The sequence below is a fragment of the Pelmatolapia mariae genome, linkage group LG10_11 (genome assembly GCF_036321145.2).
Source record: "Pelmatolapia mariae isolate MD_Pm_ZW linkage group LG10_11, Pm_UMD_F_2, whole genome shotgun sequence".
In the NCBI taxonomy this organism is placed as follows: Eukaryota; Metazoa; Chordata; class Actinopteri; order Cichliformes; family Cichlidae; genus Pelmatolapia; species Pelmatolapia mariae.
The window spans coordinates 43122604-43146191 of record NC_086236.1 but is presented as its reverse complement, the minus strand read 5'-3'; the positions used below and the strand labels follow the sequence as shown (position 1 = coordinate 43146191).

Here is a 23588-nt window from a genome sequence, read left to right as displayed (position 1 = left end):
AGGTGGCAACCTGGGTGGACGAAACACTGAGCACCGTAGCCTCAAAGCTGGAGCACAGTGCACAGGCTTTCCCTGAGCTGCAGGGGGAACGCATGGTGTCGCTGCATTGCTGTGCGCTCTACACATGTGCACAGCTGGAGAATAGCCTCTACTGGTGGTGAGAAGAAAATGTTGTTTTTCTGTGAAGTTACATTGATTTCTAGTTGTTTACGGGAAATGGCAACATTGGCTTGAAAGGGTCCCATAACATTGTCGTACCACTCAGTTTGTCTTACGAGCCAGGACTGTTCATTACGAGCAGAACAATAGGTTAAGTCAAGAATTGTCCGAGTTAGTTGTAGCACTTACTGTCTACGTGCCATAACATTACTAAGTGCTACCAGTGATGCATGTATTATTATTTTTTCCAGCTTTTGTGTCTGAATTGTAAAATTGTACACCTTGTGTTCCCTGTTCATATAGTTTGATTGAAATGAATTTTTCTGTGCTAACCCCCCCACCCCACAAAAAAAGAAAAAGCTAAAGAGATATTTTTAAATTGTCAAAAGATCCTGAAAATTTGTACTTCAACTGCAGTAACCTCTGTCTTATGGCAAAACACACAGTGGAGACAAACAGTTTGGTAATCTTTGCATTGTACCAAAGATTACCAAGTGATGTCACAGTCGGCATGAGAGCATTGTATATTGTATCATAGGAAAAGTGTAGATGTCAGTGAAGTGTTTTGCTTTTTGTTTTTGTTTTAAGTTTACTGCTTCTATCTCTCTGCAGGGGTGTTGTGCCTTTCAGTCAAAGGAAGAAGATGCTTGAAAAGGCCAGAGCCAAGAACAAAAAGCCAAAATCCAGTGCTGGCATCTCCTCAATACCCAACATCACTGTGGGAACACAGGTAGGAAGAAACTTGTTTTGGTTTTTTATTGTTTGTATGTTGTTGTTTTGGGTCAGCTTTTTTGTTTTGAGGAGATTTTATTTCTTCATTATTATTATTTTGTGGGAAAATGGGGACCAAGTTCATCCTCAGTTAATTTGCCATCTCAAAGTTTACTCTAGCTTTAGCTCTGGAATTACCTTGCTTTCTGACTTGTATGTAAGCCTTATAAATATTACAAATAAGAATATTTAAAAAATGCTAAAATGAGTAACGAAATATACTTGGGTAGCTTGTCGAATTAAAGTATGTAATAAACACTGGGCACCGATCAATTCACGAGTTTCTTTTTCCTTAGGTGTGTTTGAGAAACAATCCCCTTTACCATGCCGGTGCAGTGGCCTTTTCTGTCAGTGCTGGAATTCCCAAAGTGGGTGTCCTCTTGGAGTCTGTCTGGAACATGAACGACAGCTGCAGGTTCCAGCTGCGCTCACCAGAGAGCCTGAAGAACATGGAGAAGACCACTAAGACCCAGGAAATCAAGTCAGTTTCATTTTTATTTAGCAGAAAGCTTTTACATGTTTGGATGTGAATAGTGTTTCAGCAGATGGTTTGTTATGTATCTGTGAAGACGTCGTTGGTAACTGCCTGGAAAAGGACACATACTTAATTCAGTAAGCCATGATGGGTCTACCATATGCTAGTTTTGAAAGTTACCAAGCAGGTAGTCACGGTAGCTGTGCAGTAAGCTCATCATTAGACAATTCTTGGCATCTTTCTAAGCAAAATTTGCTATTTAAATTAAATGAAGTCAAATTGGGGGAGAAAGGACTTGGTAGGTGATTGGATCAATTATATCTTATATACTGTTGCACCTGAAAGTATGCTCTTGGTGCAGCTTTGTTAGCCAGTAGTTTGTCAGGATAGTAATAGACCTGAATTAACTGCCAGCCACAGGTGTGTAGCTTGAAGCCTGGCAAGATGGATTCTATCTTGATCATAAGATTTTCATTCTGTGTCAATAGAAATAAGTGAAATACACATGTCGTTGCAGAGGGTAGTATGCTCAGAAAAACAGCAGGAAAATGAATCCATTTGTCTTGGTCTCCTCTCATAGGACTGAAAGCAAGCCAGAGCTGGTGAAGACTGAAATGGGTCCTCCTCCCTCCCCAGCATCTACTTGCAGTGATACCTCTTCCATTGCTAGCAGTGCCTCTCTGCCCTACAGTATGTAATCTTGTCTCATACTATCTCTCTCTTTAACTATTTGCTGTATCAACAACATCCAAGGCTTGACTTTCCTATCTCCCAGGCACAGAACCAATTTCTTCCCCTCTCTGTGCTCTCATTAGTCCCTTTGACTTTGAAACAGATGGTGCACACGGTTTTATCAGCAACTTCTTTTCCCCCCGCCTGTTTTCCTGTGAAGGAAACGTGGCCAACTCACACTATATACTGTGGCATATCTGATTGCCTTCTTACAACCACTTATCACATGAACCATGTGGCAAACTGTCAGTTTTAATTACTTTTCATAAGTACACACTAAAGCTTTACCTTTTTTTTTTTTGTTTGTTTTTCTTTTCTTTTTTACTGTGCAGTCCTATTTTGAAGTATTTTTCTGAGCTGTTTATAGTTCCTTAATGTAAATGATATACAATGATAAAACGACTAAAATTAAATGTGCTGTCCTGCTTGTAGAGCGAAGACGCTCTACACCAGCTCCTAAAGAGGAAGAAAAGGTCAATGAGGAGCAGTGGCCTCTTAGAGAGGTAGTCTTTGTGGAAGATGTTAAAAATGTTCCTGTGGGAAAGGTAAGTGCATCTGAAGCAAATATTTGAATACAGAGAAGGTCAAACTTTGATATTTTTTTTTTTTACTCTTGCTTGTCATTAACTGCATCTCAGTTTAACAATTTATTACTTTTATTTATGCCATAGGTGCTTAAAGTTGATGGCGCGTATGTTGCTGTCAAGTTTCCTGGGACATCAAGCAGCATGAGCAACCAGAGCACTGCCGCTCCCACTGATTCAGACCCGTCATCACTGTTGCAGGACTGTAGGCTCCTCAGAATAGATGAGCTACAGGTATTAACTGATTCAACACAGCTTGTTTTCATTCCAGTAAATGAAACTTAATTTCAGTCATTGAGTTATGTATCTGACTGATAATCTACAGATATTTTGGTTCACTGACTTTGTCATCTCCGTCTGCTTGACAGGTGGTTAAAACTGGTGGCACTCCAAAAGTTCCAGACTGTTTTCAGCGAACACCTAAAAAGCTCTGTATCCCAGAAAAGGCTGAGATTCTGGCTGTAAATGTTGACTCCAAAGGTGAGTTTTTTCTGAAGGTCAGCCTTCTATAGAGTTCTTTATCTGCAATATCTCCTGACCTTAATCATCTCGTCATCTTCTAGGAGTCCACGCAGTGCTGAAAACTGGTAACTGGGTAAGGTACTGTATCTTTGACCTGGCCACAGGCAAAGCTGAGCAGGAGAATAACTTCCCTACTAGTAACCTGGCTTTCCTCGGGCAGAATGAGCGCAATGTGGCTATCTTTACTGCAGGACAGGTGAGACAGGCTATTGAGGACCAGCATGTTTTCTCAGGTTTTCACTACACATTGTACAAATATTTACCCAATGCTCCACTTAAAATGTTTAATATTTAATTTTTATCAAGGAGTCTCCCATCATCCTCCGAGATGGAAATGGCACAATCTACCCAATGGCCAAAGACTGCATGGGTGGAATTCGAGATCCTGATTGGTTGGACCTGCCACCTATAAACAGCCTGGGAATGGGGGTGCACTCTCTGGCCAATCTCCCTTCTAACTCCACCATTAAAAAGAAAGCTGCTATTATTATTATGGCTATCGAGGTAAACGCAACCTTTATTAATTCATTCATAGAAAACAAAAAAAATTAAAGCTTCAAGCAGCGATGAGACGCCCATCGGACCCCGGCGTACTTCAGAGCATGCTGCGGTCAAGCTTTGCTGAACGTTTCCAATTGTCACTCTGATGTATGTCATTCATTATGTGTGAATGAGAGGAAATCTAATTTTCATGACGAATGGTCGAATCACAGACACCACCTGCAACCAAAGCTCAAAAGCGCTGCAATTTAATATGGCCCAGTTCTGTAGTTTAGATGGACACAATATAAAGTTGATCTGATAAAATCCCTAGGAGGAGTTTGCAAAATTACAACGCCTGGAAATTGCAAAATTGCCATTTTAAATTCAAAATGGTGGACTTCCTGTTGGGTTTGGGTCATGGGGTCCCATTTACCTTTTTTTCTCCATTTTGGCATTTTACACGTGTTTACCAAATTTTGTTTTAAAATACTCAGATTTTCACCAAACCTGACTTGTGTGCAAAATGTCATGAGTTTTTGAGTATGTTAAATCCCTCAAAAAGCCTGAATAAACTTTAGTGCTCGGGCGCTAATAACATTAACATGTACTTGACCAAGTAGAACAAGTCAATGTGATCAGTGTTGCTCTGTGCCCATGCTCTCCTCCTTTATAGAAGACCAGAATGCTATGTAGATTATAACAAGTACTCACACAAGTTATTTCACTTTCAGAAGCAGACGCTAATGCAGCATGTGCTGCGCTGCGACTATGAGGCGTGTCGGCAGTACCTGGTCAACCTTGAGCAGGCCTTCCTGTTAGATCAGGGCAGCCAAGCCCTCGGAGCACTTTTGGGTCATCGATGTGATGGAAACCGCAACATCCTCCATGCTGCCGTCTCAGTCTGCTTCCCCGTTAGTAACAAGGAGACCAAAGAAGAGGAAGGTAAGCGGGTGTGTGTGGTTGTGGACTGTGTGGACAAAAAAGTCTTTTAGGATCGATCAGATTCTCCCCTGCCAATTTGGAACTGTTAGAAATACAATAGCAATGTGACTTTTCACTTGAACTCTCACATTAATATCAATAATAGGGACTTTAAGTAGTAAAAATAGAAATGGAGTTGGAAATGCCCGAAAAGTCATGGCAATACTTTACCTCAAAAGAATGAATGGCCACACCTGCCATTTGCAGTGATTTACTTTGGAGCCTTTTATGTTCTTTGGAAGTAGCCTGCAAATGTCCAGAAATATTCCTCTGCCATCTGCTGTGACCATCTTTCAACCTCAGTTAATGTAGTAGAATGGGAAAAGTGAGGCTGATAGGAAATTAAAAACTTGCCAGATGTAAAGACTTTAAACCCTGTGGTGACTGTTAAAACGATATGTAACATGTAATCCAACATGCAAGTGCATGCAGTTTCCATGCATAAAAAAACATGCTGTATGTTCATGAACGATCCTCAATCATGCAGTTTCTATATACAAATACACAGAGTAAGGAACAGTAATTTTTTAATGAAGCAAGTATTTTAATCCATCAACATATAGATGTTATGAATCTTAAAAGTGTCATCAAGACTGAACCAGTCATCTAGGAGGATACGTTAATGCTGCTAATGATGATGCAATCTGTGAAAATCAGATTTGTATTTGGCATTTGAACACTGCCGTAGTATTCCAGTAATGGCAAAATGTTGTTTCCTTGTCATAATTTGCAAGTTCTAGTTGAAGCTTTCCTCTAACTGAGTTGCCTTTGCCGATCACATGTGTATATATTTAAAAAAGGTGCGATTTTGATGGTAGTTTGTTTCCACACCGTTTTAGCTCAGCTTGGAATCGTCTCACTTTAATTGCTGCTTTCAGCTAATTCCTTTCCACGCTCAGTGACCATGTTATTTCATTTCAGAAGCTGAAAGGTCAGAGAGGAACACATTTGCAGAGCGTCTGTCTGCTGTGGAGGCGATTGCCAATGCCATCTCTGTGGTCTCAAGCAATAGCTCTGGAAATAGGACCGGCTCCTCCAGCAGCAGAGGGTAAATGAGCTCCACAGAATGTATAACAAAAAATGCCCTACAGCAAAGAAATGTTTTGGCTGTCCATTTTGGCAGTACTACTGAAACAGGATCTAAGTTATTGACTCGTTTGTCTTTGGGGGGATTGTCACTAGCCTTCGTCTTAGGGAGATGATGCGGAGGTCTTTAAGAGCAGCAGGTCTTGGTCGACATGAATCTGGCCCGTCATCCAGTGACCATCAGGATCCTGTGTCCCCACCCATTGCTCCACCAAGTTGGGTTCCTGACCCTCCACCCATGGACCCTGGTGAGTGCATCTGAAAAAAATGGTAGAGTTAGATTATTTTTATGTGGTGTTTAAAGTGAACAAAGAAAAAGAAATTAAATGCATCTTTATTTCTGACACAACCATTCTCCAGCAACACATCGAATTTGATATTTTTTTCTAATGTAATGTAAAACACACAGTGGTAGCCATTTGTAGAATATTGCAGAAGTTATTTTGCTGTTTAATTTACAGTCATCACCTTTGAGATTTCCAAATAAATAGATTTCTGACTCATTGTGTGGGCGTTTTTTATTATTTTAGCAAATATGGAGTTCTTGATTGTCTTTTCACTTGTACTTGTAGAAATCCACCCAGACCAGTGCAATGTCTTTTTTTGTTTTACTATAGTTGTTAATCAGTGAGGTAGTTTTGCACCACCTTACTGGAAAGTGGAGCCTTAAAATTTAAGTGCCCTCCCTTCCCTTTATAGAATTACAATAACAACTGTCTTTTGATTTGCATAATCCTGATTTTATTAAAAATACAAACTGTGTTTGTTTTTCATGAAAAGATGGAGACATCGACTTCATTTTAGCACCAGCTGTGGGTTCACTCACCACTGCTTCCACTGGTAGCAGCCAGGGACCAAGCACCTCCACAATACCAGGTGCATACCTTCTTTATCACGTGCCTCTTTTCCACTAAAGCAATTTGGTAAATTTAAAAAGAAAACCTTTTGACACTTGGAGAACCAAGTCTTTGCCAGAAATTCTGGTGTAGCAGTGGAGCCAACACTTTGGTAACTTAGAAACCTATAACGGGGATCAAGTGACATTGTGACCACCTAACAAAAAAGGACGGCACAAGAGTAGCATCCGCCTAATTCAAACCAGAAGAACGATTGTATCAATGAGAACTATAAATATAAATAAATCATATAAATGAATTGCCAGCTCTATGCTTAAATCTTGTAACGCCTACTGACTAACTGTATGTGTTTTCCATATGAGCAGGGCCGTCCACTGAGCCTTCTGTGGTGGAGTCTAAAGACAGGAAGGCCAATGCCCACCTTATCCTTAAGCTGATGTGTGACAGCGTTGTTCTGAGGCCACACTTACGGGAGCTGCTCTCTGCAAAGTAAGAGTCTTTATTACTGCATTAAAATTGACTGAAAATCTGCTTATTTCTCCCCTGCTATCGTTTGCTCAGGTGCTCTCCTGAAAGTGCTCATGCATATTGTTGCCTTTGTTTGACAGGGATGCCCGAGGAATGACCCCGTTCATGCTAGCTGTCAGTGGGAGAGCTTATCCAGCAGCTATCACCGTGCTTGAGGCTGCACAGAAAATGGCCAAGGGTGAGTTAACAAGCTGGCTGAGAACTGGTTCGCTGGAAACTTTTGTGTTAAAGTGTCTAAATTCAAGAACATGTATTGCATTAACATCTTCACACAAAGCGAACGGAGCAGGCATGGAGACATTTGCACTAATATTATGTTACCAACCAGCTGCCATCTCTGAACAGTTTCTGGGAAAGCAGCAGACTTTTTAGTACATCTGATATCATTTTAAGTGGTTAGGTAATAGCTGGAACATTGGAGGTTATCCATGAGTTATGTGAATCCTGACCTATTTTGGTGCCCTGCTTCCAGCAGCTAACTGAAGTGTTATAAGTGGCATTCCCGTGTTTCCATGGTTTTTCGTTGTTCCCCAAATGTCTTGAACACAGTTGGTGACTTGGGTATGACAGAGAAGGAGGATGCTGATTCGGTGTTCATGGAAATGATTTGCCCCTCGGGTACAAACCCAGATGATTCTCCCCTGTATGTTCTCTGCTGCAACGACACTTGCAGTTTTACATGGACTGGAGCTGAGCACATTAACCAGGTCAGCCTGTGACAATCCCATTACACTAAAATGTACTTGCTAGAAGAAGTGTTGTGTGTCTGGAAAGTAAGCGGTCTACTTTTAGAATGGCCAAACTCTTTTGCGAATATATTTCTATAGATGTTGACATTTTTCATGACACTTGCGTTGTATTTAGGATATCTTTGAGTGTCGAACATGTGGCTTGCTGGAGTCCCTCTGCTGTTGCACTGAATGTGCAAGGGTGTGTCACAAAGGACATGACTGCAAGTAAGTCCTAGTTTTCAGTGTGGCCTTTTTCACTCCTTGCTAATGCTCGTCTCTCTTACCATTGTTACCAGCTCTTGAAACTAAGTCACTAGACTTTGTATATCCCCTTTCCCAGGTTGAAAAGGACTTCACCTACAGCATACTGTGACTGTTGGGAGAAATGCAAGTGTAAAACGCTCATAGCTGGTCAGAAGGCAGCTCGCCTGGATCTGTTGTACAGGCTACTCACCACCACAAACCTGGTTACAACACCAAACAGCAGGTGAGGCTTCTGTGAACTCTGCCCCAGGCTTTAATTTGTCTAGTTCATATAGAAGTGCTTCTTGTTCTTTATAGGTAGCAAATGAATTTAGAATTTAACTTGCTACTCTGCTAAAGATCCATTGTGTTATGTAAGTGAGCAGAGGTGGTAGGTCTGTCTGACTTGTTTCTATCTGCAGGGGAGAGCATATATTACTGTTCCTGGTGCAGACTGTTGCCAGGCAGAGTGTTGAGCACTGTCAGTACAGACCACCGCGCATCAGAGAAGATAGGAACCGCAAGGCTGCTAATGCAGAAGGTTGGTTCAAGAACTTTGTCTCATTTACCCACCTTTTTAACTTTAGGTCCACGCTAATTAGAGATTTTACAAGAGTTCATTTGAAAGCAGAACACAGATCCTGAGAGAAAGCTGTTGTGTTTTTGTTTCAGACTCTGACATGCCAGACCATGATCTAGAACCTCCCCGCTTTGCTCAGCTGGCTCTGGAGAGAGTCCTGCAGGATTGGAATGCCCTAAAGTCAATGATCATGTTTGGTTCTCAGGAGAATAAAGACCCGTAAGTATCAGAAGCATTGGAGTTTGATAATGCATTTTTTTTCCTGAACAAGTCTGATCCACCAGTTTCTCCTGATCCACTGATTGACTTTTCAGACCCGATTTTAAATGGTGTGTTATAATCCAAATCAAATATTCAATCAACTATAACTGTGATGTAGTAATTTGTGTAGCTTGTATCTCAATCCTGTATTTCTTGTTTCCCAGACTTAGTGCCAGCAGCAGAATTGCTCACCTCCTACCTGAAGAGCAGGTCTACTTGAATCAGCAGAGTGGCACCATTCGCCTTGACTGTTTTACTCACTGCCTCATTGTCAAGTGTGCTCCTGACATCACTGTAAGTCCAGTTAGTCTTCCATTTCCAGTGCACACAGTGTAAAATTCAGATTCAGTGTAAATAAGTAACCCTGGTAACATATTTTATTTAGGATTGGTCACTCTGTAACTTACTGACTTGTATTCATGCATGACAATCCTCATCGGGTGTTTTATCTCCCCGCTGTATTAGTTCATAGATACGTTACTGGGTACTCTGGTAAAGGAGCTGCAGAACAAGTACACACCCGGTCGGAGAGAGGAGGCTATCAACGTCACCAGAAGGTTTTTGCGCTCTGTGGCCCGAGTTTTTGTCATCCTCAGTGTGGAGATGGCGTCATCAAAAAAGAAAAAGTAAGAACACAATTTGAAGAACACTTTTCTTTTTTTTCTTTTTAAAGAATTCTCTTGTCTACATTAATCTGTTTAATTTACAATTCTGCTTTGAATCCATGACCATCAAGCAGCTGTTACCAGCATTTATACCTGTGTGGGTTCGATTTTGCAGGTAGCAGCATGTTGGGTTACGCTTTAGGATTTCAGAAGGGTTTTCTGTCGTGGATTTAACACTGAAGTAATCTACTGTAAAAAGCTGGGGATGAAGTTGCAATTAAAAGTCCCTGCTTTCTTTTATGACAGTTTTAGTGTCATCATTGACCTAGTGGTCAAGAATTGGATAATCGACTTTAAGGTTTTTGAGAACAGCTCAGTTTTAGACTAATGTGAATGTCTGTGTTAAATTTATGTAGAGCCACCAATGGCCTATACAAGTAGCCAATGATATTGCCAGCATTTATAGTTGTGCTAATTGCTCTGCATTGTCATGGCCAACACATCTCTTGTAAGTGGACTTTCTCCCTTTGAGATGATTCATTCTCTTCCAGTTCCAGTCCAACGGTACCAATCACAGATGTTGCGGGTTGCGTCGATGCAACATCTAGTTACATTTCTAGAGAGGTGCACATCAGGTTTCAGCACAAATTATGGTGTAGGGTTTCTAAATGGTTTCCACGTGAGACTAAACTACAGCGAAGACTTAACACAGAAGCATAAATCCCACTTAAGGTTATACCAGAACAAATGAAAAGAACGGCCCAAGGCTAAAGCTTGTTTATAATTTGCTGACATACTTGATACCAGTTAGACAAGATTTTCTAATGTAATACAACCATTTCTCAATTCTTCTCTATTTCTCCTCACACAGCAATTTCATCCCTCAGCCCATTGGGAAATGTCGGCGTGTTTTCCAGGCTCTGCTGCCCTATGCTGTGGAGGAGCTGTGTAATGTAGCAGAGTCACTAATTGTCCCAGTGCGAATGGGTATTGCAAGACCGACCGCTCCTTTCACTTTGGCCAGCACCAGCATTGATGCTGTTCAGGGCAGCGAGGAGCTTTTCTCTGTTGAACCGCTGCCACCACGACCCTCACCTGACCAGTCCAGCAGGTTAGTTGGTTTTCTTGACTTTGTCTCATTGCAAGTGGAGTGATAAAGTAGTTTGTAAAACGTACTTAAATTATGGATAATTAGAATCCACTCTCCTTTTTTTTTCTTATTTATTTAATTTAATGAGCTTGTGTTTAACAATTCCAGCTCCAGCCAGACAGCTGCCTCTTATATCATCAGGAACCCTCAGCCCCGGCGCAGCAGCCAGTCTCAGCCTGTCAGAGGAAGAGATGAGGAGCAGGATGACATTGTATCAGCAGATGTGGAAGAGGTGGGGAGCCTCATTATTAAATCATTAGGGCCATAATGAATTCTGGATGTGCATGTGTGCACTGCATGTTGGTTACTGTTTCTGAGGCTAAAGCCCACAATCTTACCCTATTCATATTTGTATTTTTTTTTCTATCTTCCTGTTACTGTAGAATTTCAGGTCTGTCTTGCCACAAAGTTTTTTTTTATTGGACAATCTGTTGTGTGTCTAACAGGTTGAAGTTGTAGAGGGTGTAGCTGGGGAGGAAGACCATCACGACGACCAGGAAGAGCAGGGAGAGGAAAATGCTGAAGCAGAAGGCCAGCACGATGAGCACGATGAGGATGGTAAGATATAGTTGGAGTTTTTCATCTTTATGAATCAAAGTCAGATGAGTTTAGGATGGGGTCATGTCTGTTTTTTAGGAAGTGACATGGAGTTGGACCTGTTGGCAGCAGCTGAAACGGAGAGCGACAGCGAAAGCAACCACAGCAATCAGGACAACGCCAGCGGTCGCAGGAGTGTTGTTACAGCAGCTACTGCTGGTTCTGAAGCAGGTTAGTCAACTGCTTTTATGTAAACCATCACCCTTTACCTAATACCTTAATTGCATTCAAAAAAACTGAAAATCTCAATGTTTTATGACCCCCCCCCCCCTTTTTTTTTTTAAACTGTCACTCCCTTTGACTGAAATCGTAACCATTTTTGTGTTGAATCGGTCTAATTTGGTCTAATCGCTTGCAAAAATAAATTTTGTTTACATTGTAAATCAGTCAGAGTCACAATGCTCGACAGTCAGCGTTGTGGATTGTGGGGATTTTATATTTGGAGAGATAATGATACAGCAGAGAAGGAAAAGTGGTCCCTGGCTGAATACCAAATGTATTTCATTTGCAGGCAGTAGGGTGTCCTTGGCATTTCCTATTTTTGGTATGAGCTCCTCTTTACTTTAATGCATATACAGATATCAGGGCAAGAGTGAATTTGCAAAGTGCATACACAGTTTCCTGCTGAGAGTTCCTTCAGTTCGTCCCCTTCTCACATTTCTCTGTTTTTGTCTGCCATTTTTAACTAATGCCTCATCACAAGTGTAGCTTTGTTGGTCTTTTATCCAAATAACACACTAATCAACTTGTAGCTTTTCCAAATGGTGTGGGTTTTTTTCCTGCTTGGTCATCTAAAGAGTGTATTTGCTACTAACGATGATGTTAAACTTTCTTGTAGATTATTCTGTCAAGTGAGAGGTTGATGTTCTTTCTCTTTGAATATATATATTATTTTTTTTTAACTTGAAAATATTTAGAAAATGAAACCATATATTATTTAGCACAAGCTGAACACCAGAGTGTCCAGTTTTGTTCTCACTCGGTGTTTCAGTGTGTCCAGTTTCGTATTAGTGGTGTTTTGCCTTGTAGTGGTGTGATTCACTAACCCGCACTCCTGCTTGGATAAGTCTGATGTGAAAGCGAAAGACTGGTAGGTCAAATTGAATACTAGAACATTAAACTGGTCTTCTTTATTTTTTTTCTTCATCCCTACTTTACAGGTGCCAGCAGTGTCCCTGCCTTCTTTTCAGAGGATGACTCTCAGTCCAATGACTCCAGTGACTCAGACAGTAGCAGCAGCCAAAGTGACGATGTTGACCAGGAGACGTTTCTGCTGGATGAGCCTCTGGAAAGGACAACTAATGCGTCACATGCTAACAGTGCAGCTCAGGCTCCTCGCTCCATGCAGTGGGCTGTGAGAAACACCCCCAGCCAAAGGGCACCAGGAAGCGCTCCCTCCAGCACCTCAACACCAGCCGGTCAGCAAATGTCCACCTGCTTCTGCAGTTTTCATTGAAAATTTAAAATGTCTCAGAACTAACATTTCCCCCCCTCCACAGCAAGCTCCACAGGCCTGATATATATTGACCCCACTAACCTGCGGCGCTCAAGTGCAATCAGCTCTAGTGCCGCTGCAGCGGCGGCAGCTTTGGAGGCCAGCAACTCCAGCAGCTACCTGACGTCTGCCAGCAGTCTTGCCCGCGCCTACAGCATTGTCATCAGGCAGATCTCAGACCTCATGAGTCTGATTCCCAAATATAACCATCTTGTCTACTCCCAGTATCCTGCTGCTGTCAAGCTCACCTACCAGGATGCCGTAAACCTGCAGGTATAATGGCTTGGAGTCTTTTAAGATCTGCATTATGTGTTTTCAGCAGGAGTTCATGTTGATTAGTCTCTACTATTAACAGTGCAATGCTAAGAGCAATAGTTTACATCCTGTCGCATAACTATAGAATATTCAACCCTACCACAAATACTATTTAGTGCTTTTTAAAAGGAATGCGAAACAAAATTTGGAATCAAGCCGATTATGTGAGCAAAGAGTGAAATGTTTGTTGTGTGAACCAGAACTATGTAGAAGAAAAGTTAATTCCCACCTGGAACTGGATGGTGTCCATCATGGATTCCACTGAGGCTCAGCTGCGATACGGCTCAGCCCTGTCATCTGCTGGAGATCCCGGTCACCCCAGTCACCCGCTCCATGCCTCCCAGCACTCAGCTCGTAGGGAGCGCATGACTGCTCGAGAGGAGGCCAGCCTCCGCACTCTGGAAGGACGCAGGTAAACTTTTTCACTTAATGCGGTCAATCAATTAATTTAACTCTATTTTTGTTAACTTACTCTTACATGATGCAAACAAATGATTGCTTCCCACACTTAATTTAGTATTTGTTTTAGGAGGGCAGCCACACTGCTAACGGCTCGTCAAGGCATGATGTCTGCACGTGGTGACTTCCTGAACTACGCCCTGTCACTGATGCGCTCCCACAATGATGAGCACTCTGATGTGCTTCCGGTGCTGGACGTGTGCTCGCTGAAGCATGTGGCTTACGTTTTCCAGGCTCTTATCTACTGGATTAAAGCCATGAATCAGCAGACCACCCTGGACACGCCACAGATGGATAGAAAGAGGTAAATGGTGAAAAATAGAAGAAAATGCCAATTCAGGATTTACACAGAGGCTGCATACTTGTCAATTATGTTTATTAAATCATAAGACAGTAAATGTTTTAATATTTAACTAGAAAGTGCATTTTCTGAAGAAACTGCAGTGTGAATGCTTGAATCTGAATGTATGCACTGAAATGAATTAATTGCTGAATTTTAAGTTAAAAATATTGAATGAGATGAAAAATACAGAAATTATAACCTGAAAACAAAAGTGCTGAACTGCTAAAAGCTGACAATTACAGAGAAGTTGGAAAATAGCTGAAAAGTTTTTAAATAAAAATTAGAAAAACCTAAGAAATAAGAAAAGAAAATTTGGAGTCAAAAAACATCTGAATGAATATCAAAACTTCATATTCTTTGAATAACTGAATGAGTAAAATGTGATCCCTCCACTTGAATCCATACAATGTTAAAAGTTTGTGACTATCAGCTTTGAAACACACGGTGCTGAAAAGAGAACATCGAGGTCTTCGTTTTGAGGGTAAAATGATGGCTGTAGAGCAAACACTGTGGACACAGCAGCAGTTGAAAGTGTTTAAGATGAATCTTGGCACAGTGAGAGAGAGAGAGCTGGTTAAGCAGGCAGGTGTGAGCCTGGTTGCTATAGTGACTGCAGCCAATGGCTCCATACACACACACAGACATGCACCTCACTTTTGCTGCTTAAAATGAACAGAAAAGTCAGGCCGAAACAAATCGTTCCCAAATGAAAAGTACAAGTCGTATTGACAAAATTCTTTCACCGTGAGCGACAGCAATGTCTAGTCTACCTAATTCTCGGTTTTCATGCCTGTGGAGTTTATTATATGGACGTGGTGACAGTGTAAAGACACCATGCTCTTCTGATTTTCAAACGAACCTTCTGAGCCATTTTAACATTAGAGTCTATGGAAGAGTTGGAGGGAGTAGGCTGCGCATTGGTGACATTTATGAAAGAACCACAACACCTATTACAATAGTAAACACATTGGATGAAAGAGGACAGCGATGGCTACGTTTTGAGGGTAAAATGATGGCTGTAGAGCGAACGCTGCGGACACAGCAGCAGTTTTAAAAAATATTTTAAGATTAATTTTCGACCTGCTTCCACTCTGGCAGTTGAGCTGTCTCACTCTAGCAGCAACATTCCGTCCCATACACAACCATTATAAACTCTGAAACGGGTGAAAAAACATCATGAAACTTAAACTGGAACTGAAGAAAAAGTATAATAGATATTGAAAAGATAAATAAGAGTTGAATAGTTGAATGTCTTGTCTTCGTTTTAAGGTAAAATGATGGCTGTAGAGCAAACACTGTTGACACAGCAGCAGTTGAAAGAGAACAGTGAGAGACAGAGCTCGTTAGGCAGGCAGGTGTGAGCCTGGTTGCTATAGTGACTGCACCCAACGGCTCCATACACATGCACACAGACATGCACCTCACTTTTGCTGCTTAAAATGAACAGAAAAGTTAGGCCAAAATAAATCATTCCCAAATGAAAAGTACATGTCCTATTGACGAAATTCTTTCACCGTGAGCGGCAACAATGTCCAGTCTACCTAATTCTCAGTTTTCATGCCTGTGGAGTTCATTATATGGACGTGGTGACAGTGGAAAGACACCATGCTCTTCTGATTTTCAAACGAACCTTCTGAGCCATTTTAACATTAGAGTCTATGGAGGAGTTGGAGGGAGGAGGCTGTGCATTGGTGACATTTATGAAAGAACCATAACACCTAGTACAATAGTAAACACATTGGATGAAAGAGGACAGCGATGGCTACGTTTTGAGGGTAAAATCATACCTGTAGAGCAAACGCCGCGGACACAGCAGCAGTTTTAAAAATTATTTTAAGATTAATTTTTTCGCTCCTCTCACTGTGGCAGTTGAGCTGTCTCACTCTAGCCCCAACATTCCGTCCCATACACACCCATTATAAACTCTGAAACGGGCGAAAAAACATCATGAAACTTAAACTGGAACTGAAGAAAAAGTATAATAGATATTGAAAAGATAAATACAAGTTGAATAGTTGAATGTCTTGTCTTCGTTTCAAAGTTTGAATGGTGGCTCTATGTCAACGTATGTGGAAGTAGATACAGTTTGTAAATGAGTAAGTTGAATGAGGATTTGAAGGGTCTCCCCATTGAAATACATGGGAAATTTTTGTTGAAAAAAGTTGAATAATTTTAAAAATATAAATGTTATAAATGAGAAAAGTAGAAGCAGTCATGTCCAAAAGAAGAGGAATCTAACGGTGTTTGAATGGTTTTTCTAAGTTGAACGGTTTTGAAGGAGATAGATGCCAAAAAACGTACGGAATATGATATAATAATAATAATAAAGATTAGAAGAACAATACTGTGAATGCTTTTACAAGCATTCACACTAATTAAACAGTTCACAGGATCCACACTAAAAGAGACTAGCTTCAGTGTGACTTTCAGTAACTTGTAGCAAAATCAGCTGAAATAAACCTAAGTGATGCTAATTAGCTAGGTTATGGACACAGCATGTGCTGCGCTGACCACTAACTAGAGCGAAGGACCCAAATTTTGTGTTGCACTGGCTGCTCCGCTCTGCTTACACGTAATGTTTTGCAGCCACTCTACGTGTATTAGATGCACCTGCTCCCTGTCATTTCAAAACATGCACATCTCTGACTTTGTATCCCCTCTGAGAGTTTGTGTTGTATAATGTTCAATTGTTTAATAAAAAAAATGTATCGCACATTCATAAAGAAGAAAGCTTTTAATTATCCCGACTAGTGAAGATTGTGTTGTTTCCACAACATTGCGTTCCTCCTGTGGTCCACACAACCGTTGAATGGCTTAAGGGATCTGGAGGTCCCTGTATACGCATGTAAGCTTGTGTCAAAAGTTCACCGAACTTGGACACGCACAGAATGTTTTCCCTCATCGTGTGGTTGAACTTAGTGCAGCTGTAGGCTTTGTTTCTATTGGTCGCACGATTGCTCAGCGCAGCAGGAATCCATTGGACGCAAGCAATAGAAATCAAAGGGTTTCAGAGCACAGCGCGTGCGTGCCACGTCCTATGTGAAAGCTTATCTAAAGCAACTGCTGTTAGGAGCAAAAAATACAGTTCATTCAAACAACAGGGTGGTAATTACATTTGTTTTATGGGCCTTCAGAATAAATGTGAGTCTAACACGATGTTTATCTTCCGTAACTTTCACTTGTAGGAATCGAGAGATTTTGGAGCTTGGGTTGGACAATGAAGATTCTGAGCATGAGAATGATGAGGACACCAATCAGAGTAAGGAAAAAAAAATAAAACGACTAAATGACAACTAAACTATAGTCAGTGCATAATAAATATCAAAGAACTACATAGTTGTAAGATCTGCTGTGTTTCTTTTTCACTTCAGGTTCAACACTGCAGGACAAGGATGAGGACCCAGTTCCAGCTGAGACGGGTCAGAACCACCCTTTCTTCCGTCGCTCTGACTCGATGACTTTCCTGGGCTGCATCCCACCAAATCCCTTCGATGTTCCTCTGGCTGAGGCCATCCCTCTGGCAGACCAGCCCCACCTCCTGCAGGTTAGATTTGCTGCTGATGTTAAACATTCCCCAACCTCCTTACGTGTCATTCTAAGTATTCTTTATGAGTCATCTCAGCTTTGTGACATTATATTTTTATTCATCTTGTTTTCTGTGCAAACTCCTTCAAGTATCACTACATGCCAGAGATATTTGGCAGCAAAGAAAATGACAGCGCTATTTAGAGAATGTAAAACACTTGAACTGTTACATTTAGCTGTCTTTACATTATAGAATGGCAAGTCAGCCTTTGTGATTTTAACTACATTTTACTTCTTCTTCAACAGCCTAATGCCAGAAAGGAAGATCTGTTTGGTCGTCCCTCTCAGGGCCTGTACTCTTCCTCTTACATGGCAACCAAAGGCCTGGCTGAGGCAACCATGGACAGGAACTGCCTGGAGGTAAACATGGGCTCCTCTCTACCCTCCCCCTCTCAGGTATACCACTCCTCTTCACCATGCTATCACGCTGGTAGTTGTTCTAATATCCATGCATAACAAATCTCCCTGAAATAATAAAGTACTGCAGCATTTTCCAGTAAAAATAACTTGACTATTAAGGATTCATTATATCTTCGTGCTATTTGATTTATGAAAGGACGGGTACGTTGGGTCGTGTTCTTGTGTTCATACGAGTGTGGATATTGGAGCACAGTTTGTATTCGGTGTCCCATTTCCATTCTGTTGTGGCCACACTGCCATCATCTTTAGAAGTTCACTTGTTCACGTTACTAAACGACACTTCTGACTCCTGCTCAAACAGATCCTGCCCACTAAGATGTCTTACTCAGCTAACCTGAAGAATGTGATGAGCATGGAGACAGGCCAGCGGAGCACCGAGAACCAGTCGCTGGCAGAGCAGGAGCTGGAGGCTTCCAAACCTGGCCCATCACCCCACGACCTTGCTGCCCAGCTAAAGAGCAGCCTGCTTGCTGAGATTGGCCTCACTGAGAGTGATGGCCCTCCTCTCCCATCGTTCAGGTAACCAGTCATTGCATTTAGTGGGGCTGATTTTTGCAGAGAGAACTGACCTTGATCTCAGCAACTTGATATGAAATGGTGTCTCCTATAGATGTTTGTCGTCCCATTAATTAAGCCTCTGTACTTGCATTAATTAGAACCTTCATTATTAGCATATGTAACACCTTCCTGTTTCCCAGTGAGAATGGTTGCTGTGAAAACTGTCTGTTGCTCTCAAACACAGAAAATGTAATTATAGATAAAGAGTTTATGAAGATGAGGATAAAAGTTTAAAATAGTGTTTATTGTGTCCTCTGTCCAGACCTCACTGCAGTTTCATGGGGATGATGATCTCACACGACATGCTGCTGGGCCGCTGGCGTCTGTCACTGGAGCTTTTTGGTCGTGTCTTCATGGAGGATGTTGGAGCTGAGCCTGGATCGGTAAAAAATTATTTTTAACATGCCTTCAACATATACTTCAATACTTAAATGGAGCTCGTCCCTGTACGTTTTTGTACTTGATGGCTTCTTAAATGAAATGCTGCTCAGAGTACAATCAGCTTGTGTGAGGCGATGAGCCATGAGTAGATGGGACTAGTCGATGACTTTTAAACCAGAATGAATCATACAGACTTTGAAATTAAAACACTCCTCTGCTACTATAGCATATGAAACTTAATGTAGCTTTAACTGACCGTGTTGTTGTTCCCTCATTTTTTTGAACCAGATCCTCACAGAGCTTGGCGGCTTTGAGGTGAAGGAATCCAAGTTCCGTCGAGAGATGGAGAAGTTGAGGAACCTGCAGTCCCGTGACCTGGCGCTGGAAGTGGACCGTGATCGAGACCAGCTAATACAACAGACTATGCGCCAGCTAAACACACACTTTGGCAGGCGTTGTACAACCACACCCATGGCGGTACACCGGGTGAAAGTGACTTTCAAAGATGAGCCTGGAGAGGGCAGCGGCGTGGCCCGCAGCTTCTACACAGCCATCGCTCTGGCCCTCCTTTCCAATGAAAAGCTGCCCAACCTGGACTGTGTTCAGAGCGTCAGCAAGGGCATGCAGGCCAGCAGTACGTGTCATCACGATTACAATTCAAGTATGACAATACATAGAAACTACTGCATACTGCATATTATGACATTTGTGTTCATTATTACAATAAATGTTTGCTTTTTGTTTTTGTGATGATGGAAGAAATCATTAAAGTAGCAACAACATAAGATACTTGACAAAAAATATTTTCAACACAAATGAACTTGCCCTGGTCGATTTGTTTGTGCAGATCTAATGCAGCGTCTCAGGAACAGAGACCGGGAGAGGGAGAGGAGAAGTGGTGGGCTTCGAGCAGGATCTCGGAGAGACCGAGACAGGTAAACTCTATTTGGTAGCCTATATGACCTTTCTTTATATTTAGAGAAAATGTCTGCTAACCTGTTTGTATGTTAACAGAGACTCTAGGAGGCAGCTGTCCATAGACACCAGGCCTTTCAGGCCGTCATCAGAGGGAAACCCCAGTGATGAGCCTGACCCTCTGCCTGCACACAGACAAGCCCTGGGCGAAAGGCTCTATCCACGAGTCCATGCAATGCAGCCGGTAATAAACCATCAGCATATCTGTTTGTTTTCTTTCATTAAGACAGGGTAACATCTCTGATAACTAATGATCAGTTTTGAGGTTCTGTTTACAAGTTTACACACCAAGAGATGGAATCCCACACATTTTAGACAACCACACTTCCTCCATCACTTCAGTGTTTAGTGTTTAAATTCTTTTTAGGTACAATAGTTGCAATGTGTTGAACTTGAGTGATCCATAATGTTTTGCTTCCTTGTCTGCATTTATTATTTTTCCTTGATCATACTGAGGGGAGTTGTGTTTGTGTCTTTAGGCTTTCGCCAGTAAAATCACCGGCATGTTGCTGGAGCTGTCTCCTGCCCAGCTGTTGCTGCTGCTAGCTAGCGAGGATTCTTTGAGAGCCAGAGTAGAAGAGGCCATGGAGCTACTCATTGCACATGGAAGGTAAGACAAATCACCAACACCACGGGTGCCTCTGGCAATAAAGTGCTCATTTAGCTGACAAAAAAAGTACCTGTTAATGAATATACATCCATTAAGAACAGTATTTTTTCCATATTCATACTCGGTGCCATTTAGCAAACTAACTATATTCTGTTTATCTTTCCCAGGGAAAATGGAGCTGACAGTATTCTGGACCTCGGTCTCCCAGAGGCTCCAGAGAAATCACAAGTGAACAAAATATATAACCTGTTTCCATTATTTGTTAACTAGTTTCTTCTTTGCTAAAATACGGCTAAAACATTTTTAGAAAAGTGTGCTAAACCACGACACACACTACAATGACTTTGACACTTAACAGAAACACTTGCACAACACAGATCATCCTAATACTAAGTTGTTATAAACACTGCCCCCCTCCTCTGTTCAATCATTTTTAGCAGCAGGAGAACCGCAAACGTCACGGTTCAACACGCAGTGTGGTTGACATGGAGCTGGACGACCCAGATGACGGTGACGACAACGCTCCTCTCTTCTACCAGCCTGGCAAACGAGGCTTCTACTCCCCTAGACCCGGCAAAAATACAGAGGCCAGACTCAACTGCTTCCGTAATATTGGAAGGTAATAATAAAAAATCAAAGATTTACATGATGTTTAGTTGGATAAAAATGAAATTCAAGAAGGAAAATGTTTTGTGAAATCAGTTGTGTCCTTAGCAGGAGTATGAAACTATGTATTTCTCTGTGCAGAATACTGGGCTTATGTCTGCTGCAGAATGAACTCTGTCCAATCACACTGAACAGACATGTCATCAAGGTGCTGCTTGGTAGGAAAGTAAGTAGAAAATATGCCTCTTAAAAAAAATGCACCTGCTGCATAATGCTTGGTTCTTAAATAATTCAATTGCTAATTATTCTTTTACTGCAGGTGAACTGGCACGACTTTGCGTTCTTTGACCCGGTTATGTATGAGAGCCTGCGGCAGCTGATCCGCCATTCACAGGCTGGTGAAGCCGAAGCAGTGTTTGCTGCCATGGATTTGGCTTTCGCCATTGATCTCTGCAAAGAGGAAGGAGCTGGACAGGTAATGGACTTGGCTGTCTAAGTGTCAAACTTGAGCAGTATCAGATGTCACTTGTCCTGTTAAGATGGAAAAATAGCGCTGGCAAATGTGTATGTGATGCAAGGTGCAAAACGCGACAACACATCTGAAAATTCTCTTCAAGTTAAATTAACTAATGTACAGGTGGTGACTTAAGTGAAGCTTATATCTCATTCTGCCTTGTTCAGGTTGAGCTCCTGTCTGGAGGGGTCAACATGCCAGTAACTCCCCTCAATGTTTACGAATATGTGAGGAGGTACGCAGAGCACAGAATGCTGGTGGTTGCTGAGCAGCCGCTTCATGTAAGTATAAACGGCAATTTTACTGAACCTTAAATTGTGTGAATGCAGATCAATGCTTTGTCATTTATCAAAATGTGTATTCACACCGGCTGTCTTTCATAGGCAATGAGGAAGGGCTTGCTCGATGTACTGCCCAAGAACGCCTTAGAGGACTTGACAGCTGAAGACTTCAGGCTGCTGGTCAACGGCTGTGGAGAGGTCAATGTCCAGATGCTTATTAGCTTCACCTCCTTCAACGATGAGTCTGGTATGTTGATCTGTCTACATCGCTTTATGTCCATCTTAATCAGTAAAGGATTTACTATTGTACATTTGACTGTCATATACTGACTCAAGACTTATTCATTCAACAGGGGAAAATGCAGACAAACTTCTCCAGTTTAAACGGTGGTTTTGGTCCATAGTGGAGAAGATGAGCATGACTGAGAGACAAGATCTGGTAAGTCTGCTCCCGTCATAATTAGGAATTCTTTCTTTTTCCATACCTTGGCTGTGGGTATCTGCTGATACAGGGTACTGATCAGACACCAGTCTTAAATTAAAAAGCCTCGGTGTACAAGTACTTGGTTTCCTGTATATCAGACACGGGATTAAAAAAGTCGTTTGTGTACTCCTCAGGTGTACTTCTGGACCTCCAGCCCATCTTTGCCAGCCAGCGAGGAGGGCTTCCAGCCGATGCCTTCCATCACGATCCGGCCTCCAGACGACCAGCACCTCCCCACAGCCAACACCTGCATCTCCCGTCTCTACGTGCCACTCTACTCTTCAAAACAGATACTCAAACAGAAACTCCTGCTAGCCATTAAGACCAAGAATTTTGGTTTTGTGTAGAAGTTCAACAAAGAAGAGTTTAAAAAAGGAAAAGAAGAAAAACATGTTTACTGTTGTGTAATATTTACCTAGCTCCATTTTTGTAGATTTATTTTTTGTCTAAACGATTTTATGAAATTCGACATACTGTCGCCATCTCCCCGGGCGGTAATATGTTTGTGTTGTGAACACAAACAGCTTGTTATTTTTATTTCAATTTTTATTGTTTATTTTTCTTTTGTGTTAATGAAGAAGAGGTATACGGTCCAGAACATTCCTGCATTGGCACTGTAAAATGTAAAGCCCACAGCTCTGCTCTATTGGCTTAAACCTTTGCTTCCCAGGAATTTGGCTTGACAGAAAGCTGTCTGCCGAAAACCCAGCCAAAGATGACAGCAGTAGAAATATTTAAGACACACTGTGACTATAAGTTTTTTTGTTTTGTTTTGTTCTTTTCCTTCCCTAGAAACGTACTATCACTGACAGTTCACTGCTGCCTTTGTGGAAAGTCATTTTTTCTTGTACAGGGGGAGTAGGGAATTTCAAAATAAACTTGGATGCAAATACATTGTCATTGTTTGTGTGTGGTCTCTAGTTATGCTACTACTTATTTCAATAGATTACCAGGTAATACATTTTATTAGTAGTAGTTAATAAATTGATGAGCTTACAAACCAAGGGGTGTACACAATAAGTATAGGAATATAAAGAGTAAATAACACCAGCAAAAAATCTAATGTTCCAGTAATGATACTTCCATACTAATCCACATGCCAGAAAACCAAAAAAGAATGTAAAATGCAGTGTTGTAAAAACACAAGAAATTTTACCACATGCGTTATAATGTTGAATTATTGAACTTGGCATGCTCTTCTCAGGGCTTTGACCTGA

At 41.5% G+C, this 23588-nt stretch overlaps 1 protein-coding gene across 9 annotated transcripts in view; it reads left to right on the top strand.

Moving 5' to 3' along the window:
* The window catches only part of ubr5 (ubiquitin protein ligase E3 component n-recognin 5), a 33260-nt gene extending 9995 nt beyond the window's left edge, over positions 1-23265 (top strand). The window contains exons 12-59 of one of the 9 annotated variants that reach the window (XM_063488429.1): positions 3-157; positions 772-889; positions 1227-1411; positions 1986-2095; positions 2570-2682; positions 2809-2955; positions 3090-3201; positions 3285-3439; positions 3550-3747; positions 4458-4668; positions 5629-5755; positions 5890-6041; positions 6574-6669; positions 7016-7139; positions 7259-7356; positions 7728-7885; positions 8043-8134; positions 8250-8396; positions 8575-8693; positions 8825-8951; positions 9158-9287; positions 9459-9619; positions 10470-10709; positions 10857-10980; positions 11195-11306; positions 11385-11516; positions 11857-11889; positions 12506-12763; positions 12845-13113; positions 13356-13567; positions 13673-13918; positions 17143-17216; positions 17329-17501; positions 17789-17938; positions 18264-18481; positions 18783-18903; positions 19190-19535; positions 19749-19836; positions 19916-20060; positions 20356-20486; positions 20654-20714; positions 20924-21105; positions 21234-21318; positions 21412-21567; positions 21774-21887; positions 21990-22134; positions 22241-22326; positions 22506-23265. In XM_063488429.1, coding sequence (XP_063344499.1) covers positions 3-157; positions 772-889; positions 1227-1411; positions 1986-2095; positions 2570-2682; positions 2809-2955; positions 3090-3201; positions 3285-3439; positions 3550-3747; positions 4458-4668; positions 5629-5755; positions 5890-6041; positions 6574-6669; positions 7016-7139; positions 7259-7356; positions 7728-7885; positions 8043-8134; positions 8250-8396; positions 8575-8693; positions 8825-8951; positions 9158-9287; positions 9459-9619; positions 10470-10709; positions 10857-10980; positions 11195-11306; positions 11385-11516; positions 11857-11889; positions 12506-12763; positions 12845-13113; positions 13356-13567; positions 13673-13918; positions 17143-17216; positions 17329-17501; positions 17789-17938; positions 18264-18481; positions 18783-18903; positions 19190-19535; positions 19749-19836; positions 19916-20060; positions 20356-20486; positions 20654-20714; positions 20924-21105; positions 21234-21318; positions 21412-21567; positions 21774-21887; positions 21990-22134; positions 22241-22326; positions 22506-22718 — 7149 coding nt within the window. In that variant the 3' untranslated portion in view covers positions 22719-23265. Of the gene's footprint in view, positions 1-2; positions 158-771; positions 890-1226; positions 1412-1985; positions 2096-2569; positions 2683-2808; positions 2956-3089; positions 3202-3284; positions 3440-3549; positions 3748-4457; positions 4669-5628; positions 5756-5889; positions 6042-6573; positions 6670-7015; positions 7140-7258; positions 7357-7727; positions 7886-8042; positions 8135-8249; positions 8397-8574; positions 8694-8824; positions 8952-9157; positions 9288-9458; positions 9620-10469; positions 10710-10856; positions 10981-11194; positions 11307-11384; positions 11517-11856; positions 11890-12505; positions 12764-12844; positions 13114-13355; positions 13568-13672; positions 13919-17142; positions 17217-17328; positions 17502-17788; positions 17939-18263; positions 18482-18782; positions 18904-19189; positions 19563-19748; positions 19837-19915; positions 20061-20355; positions 20487-20653; positions 20715-20923; positions 21106-21233; positions 21319-21411; positions 21568-21773; positions 21888-21989; positions 22135-22240; positions 22327-22505 lie in introns of all 9 variants that reach the window. The other 8 variants (XM_063488427.1, XM_063488426.1, XM_063488428.1 and 5 more) reach the window with 8 other exon arrangements.
* Positions 23266-23588: the final 323 nt, after the last annotated feature.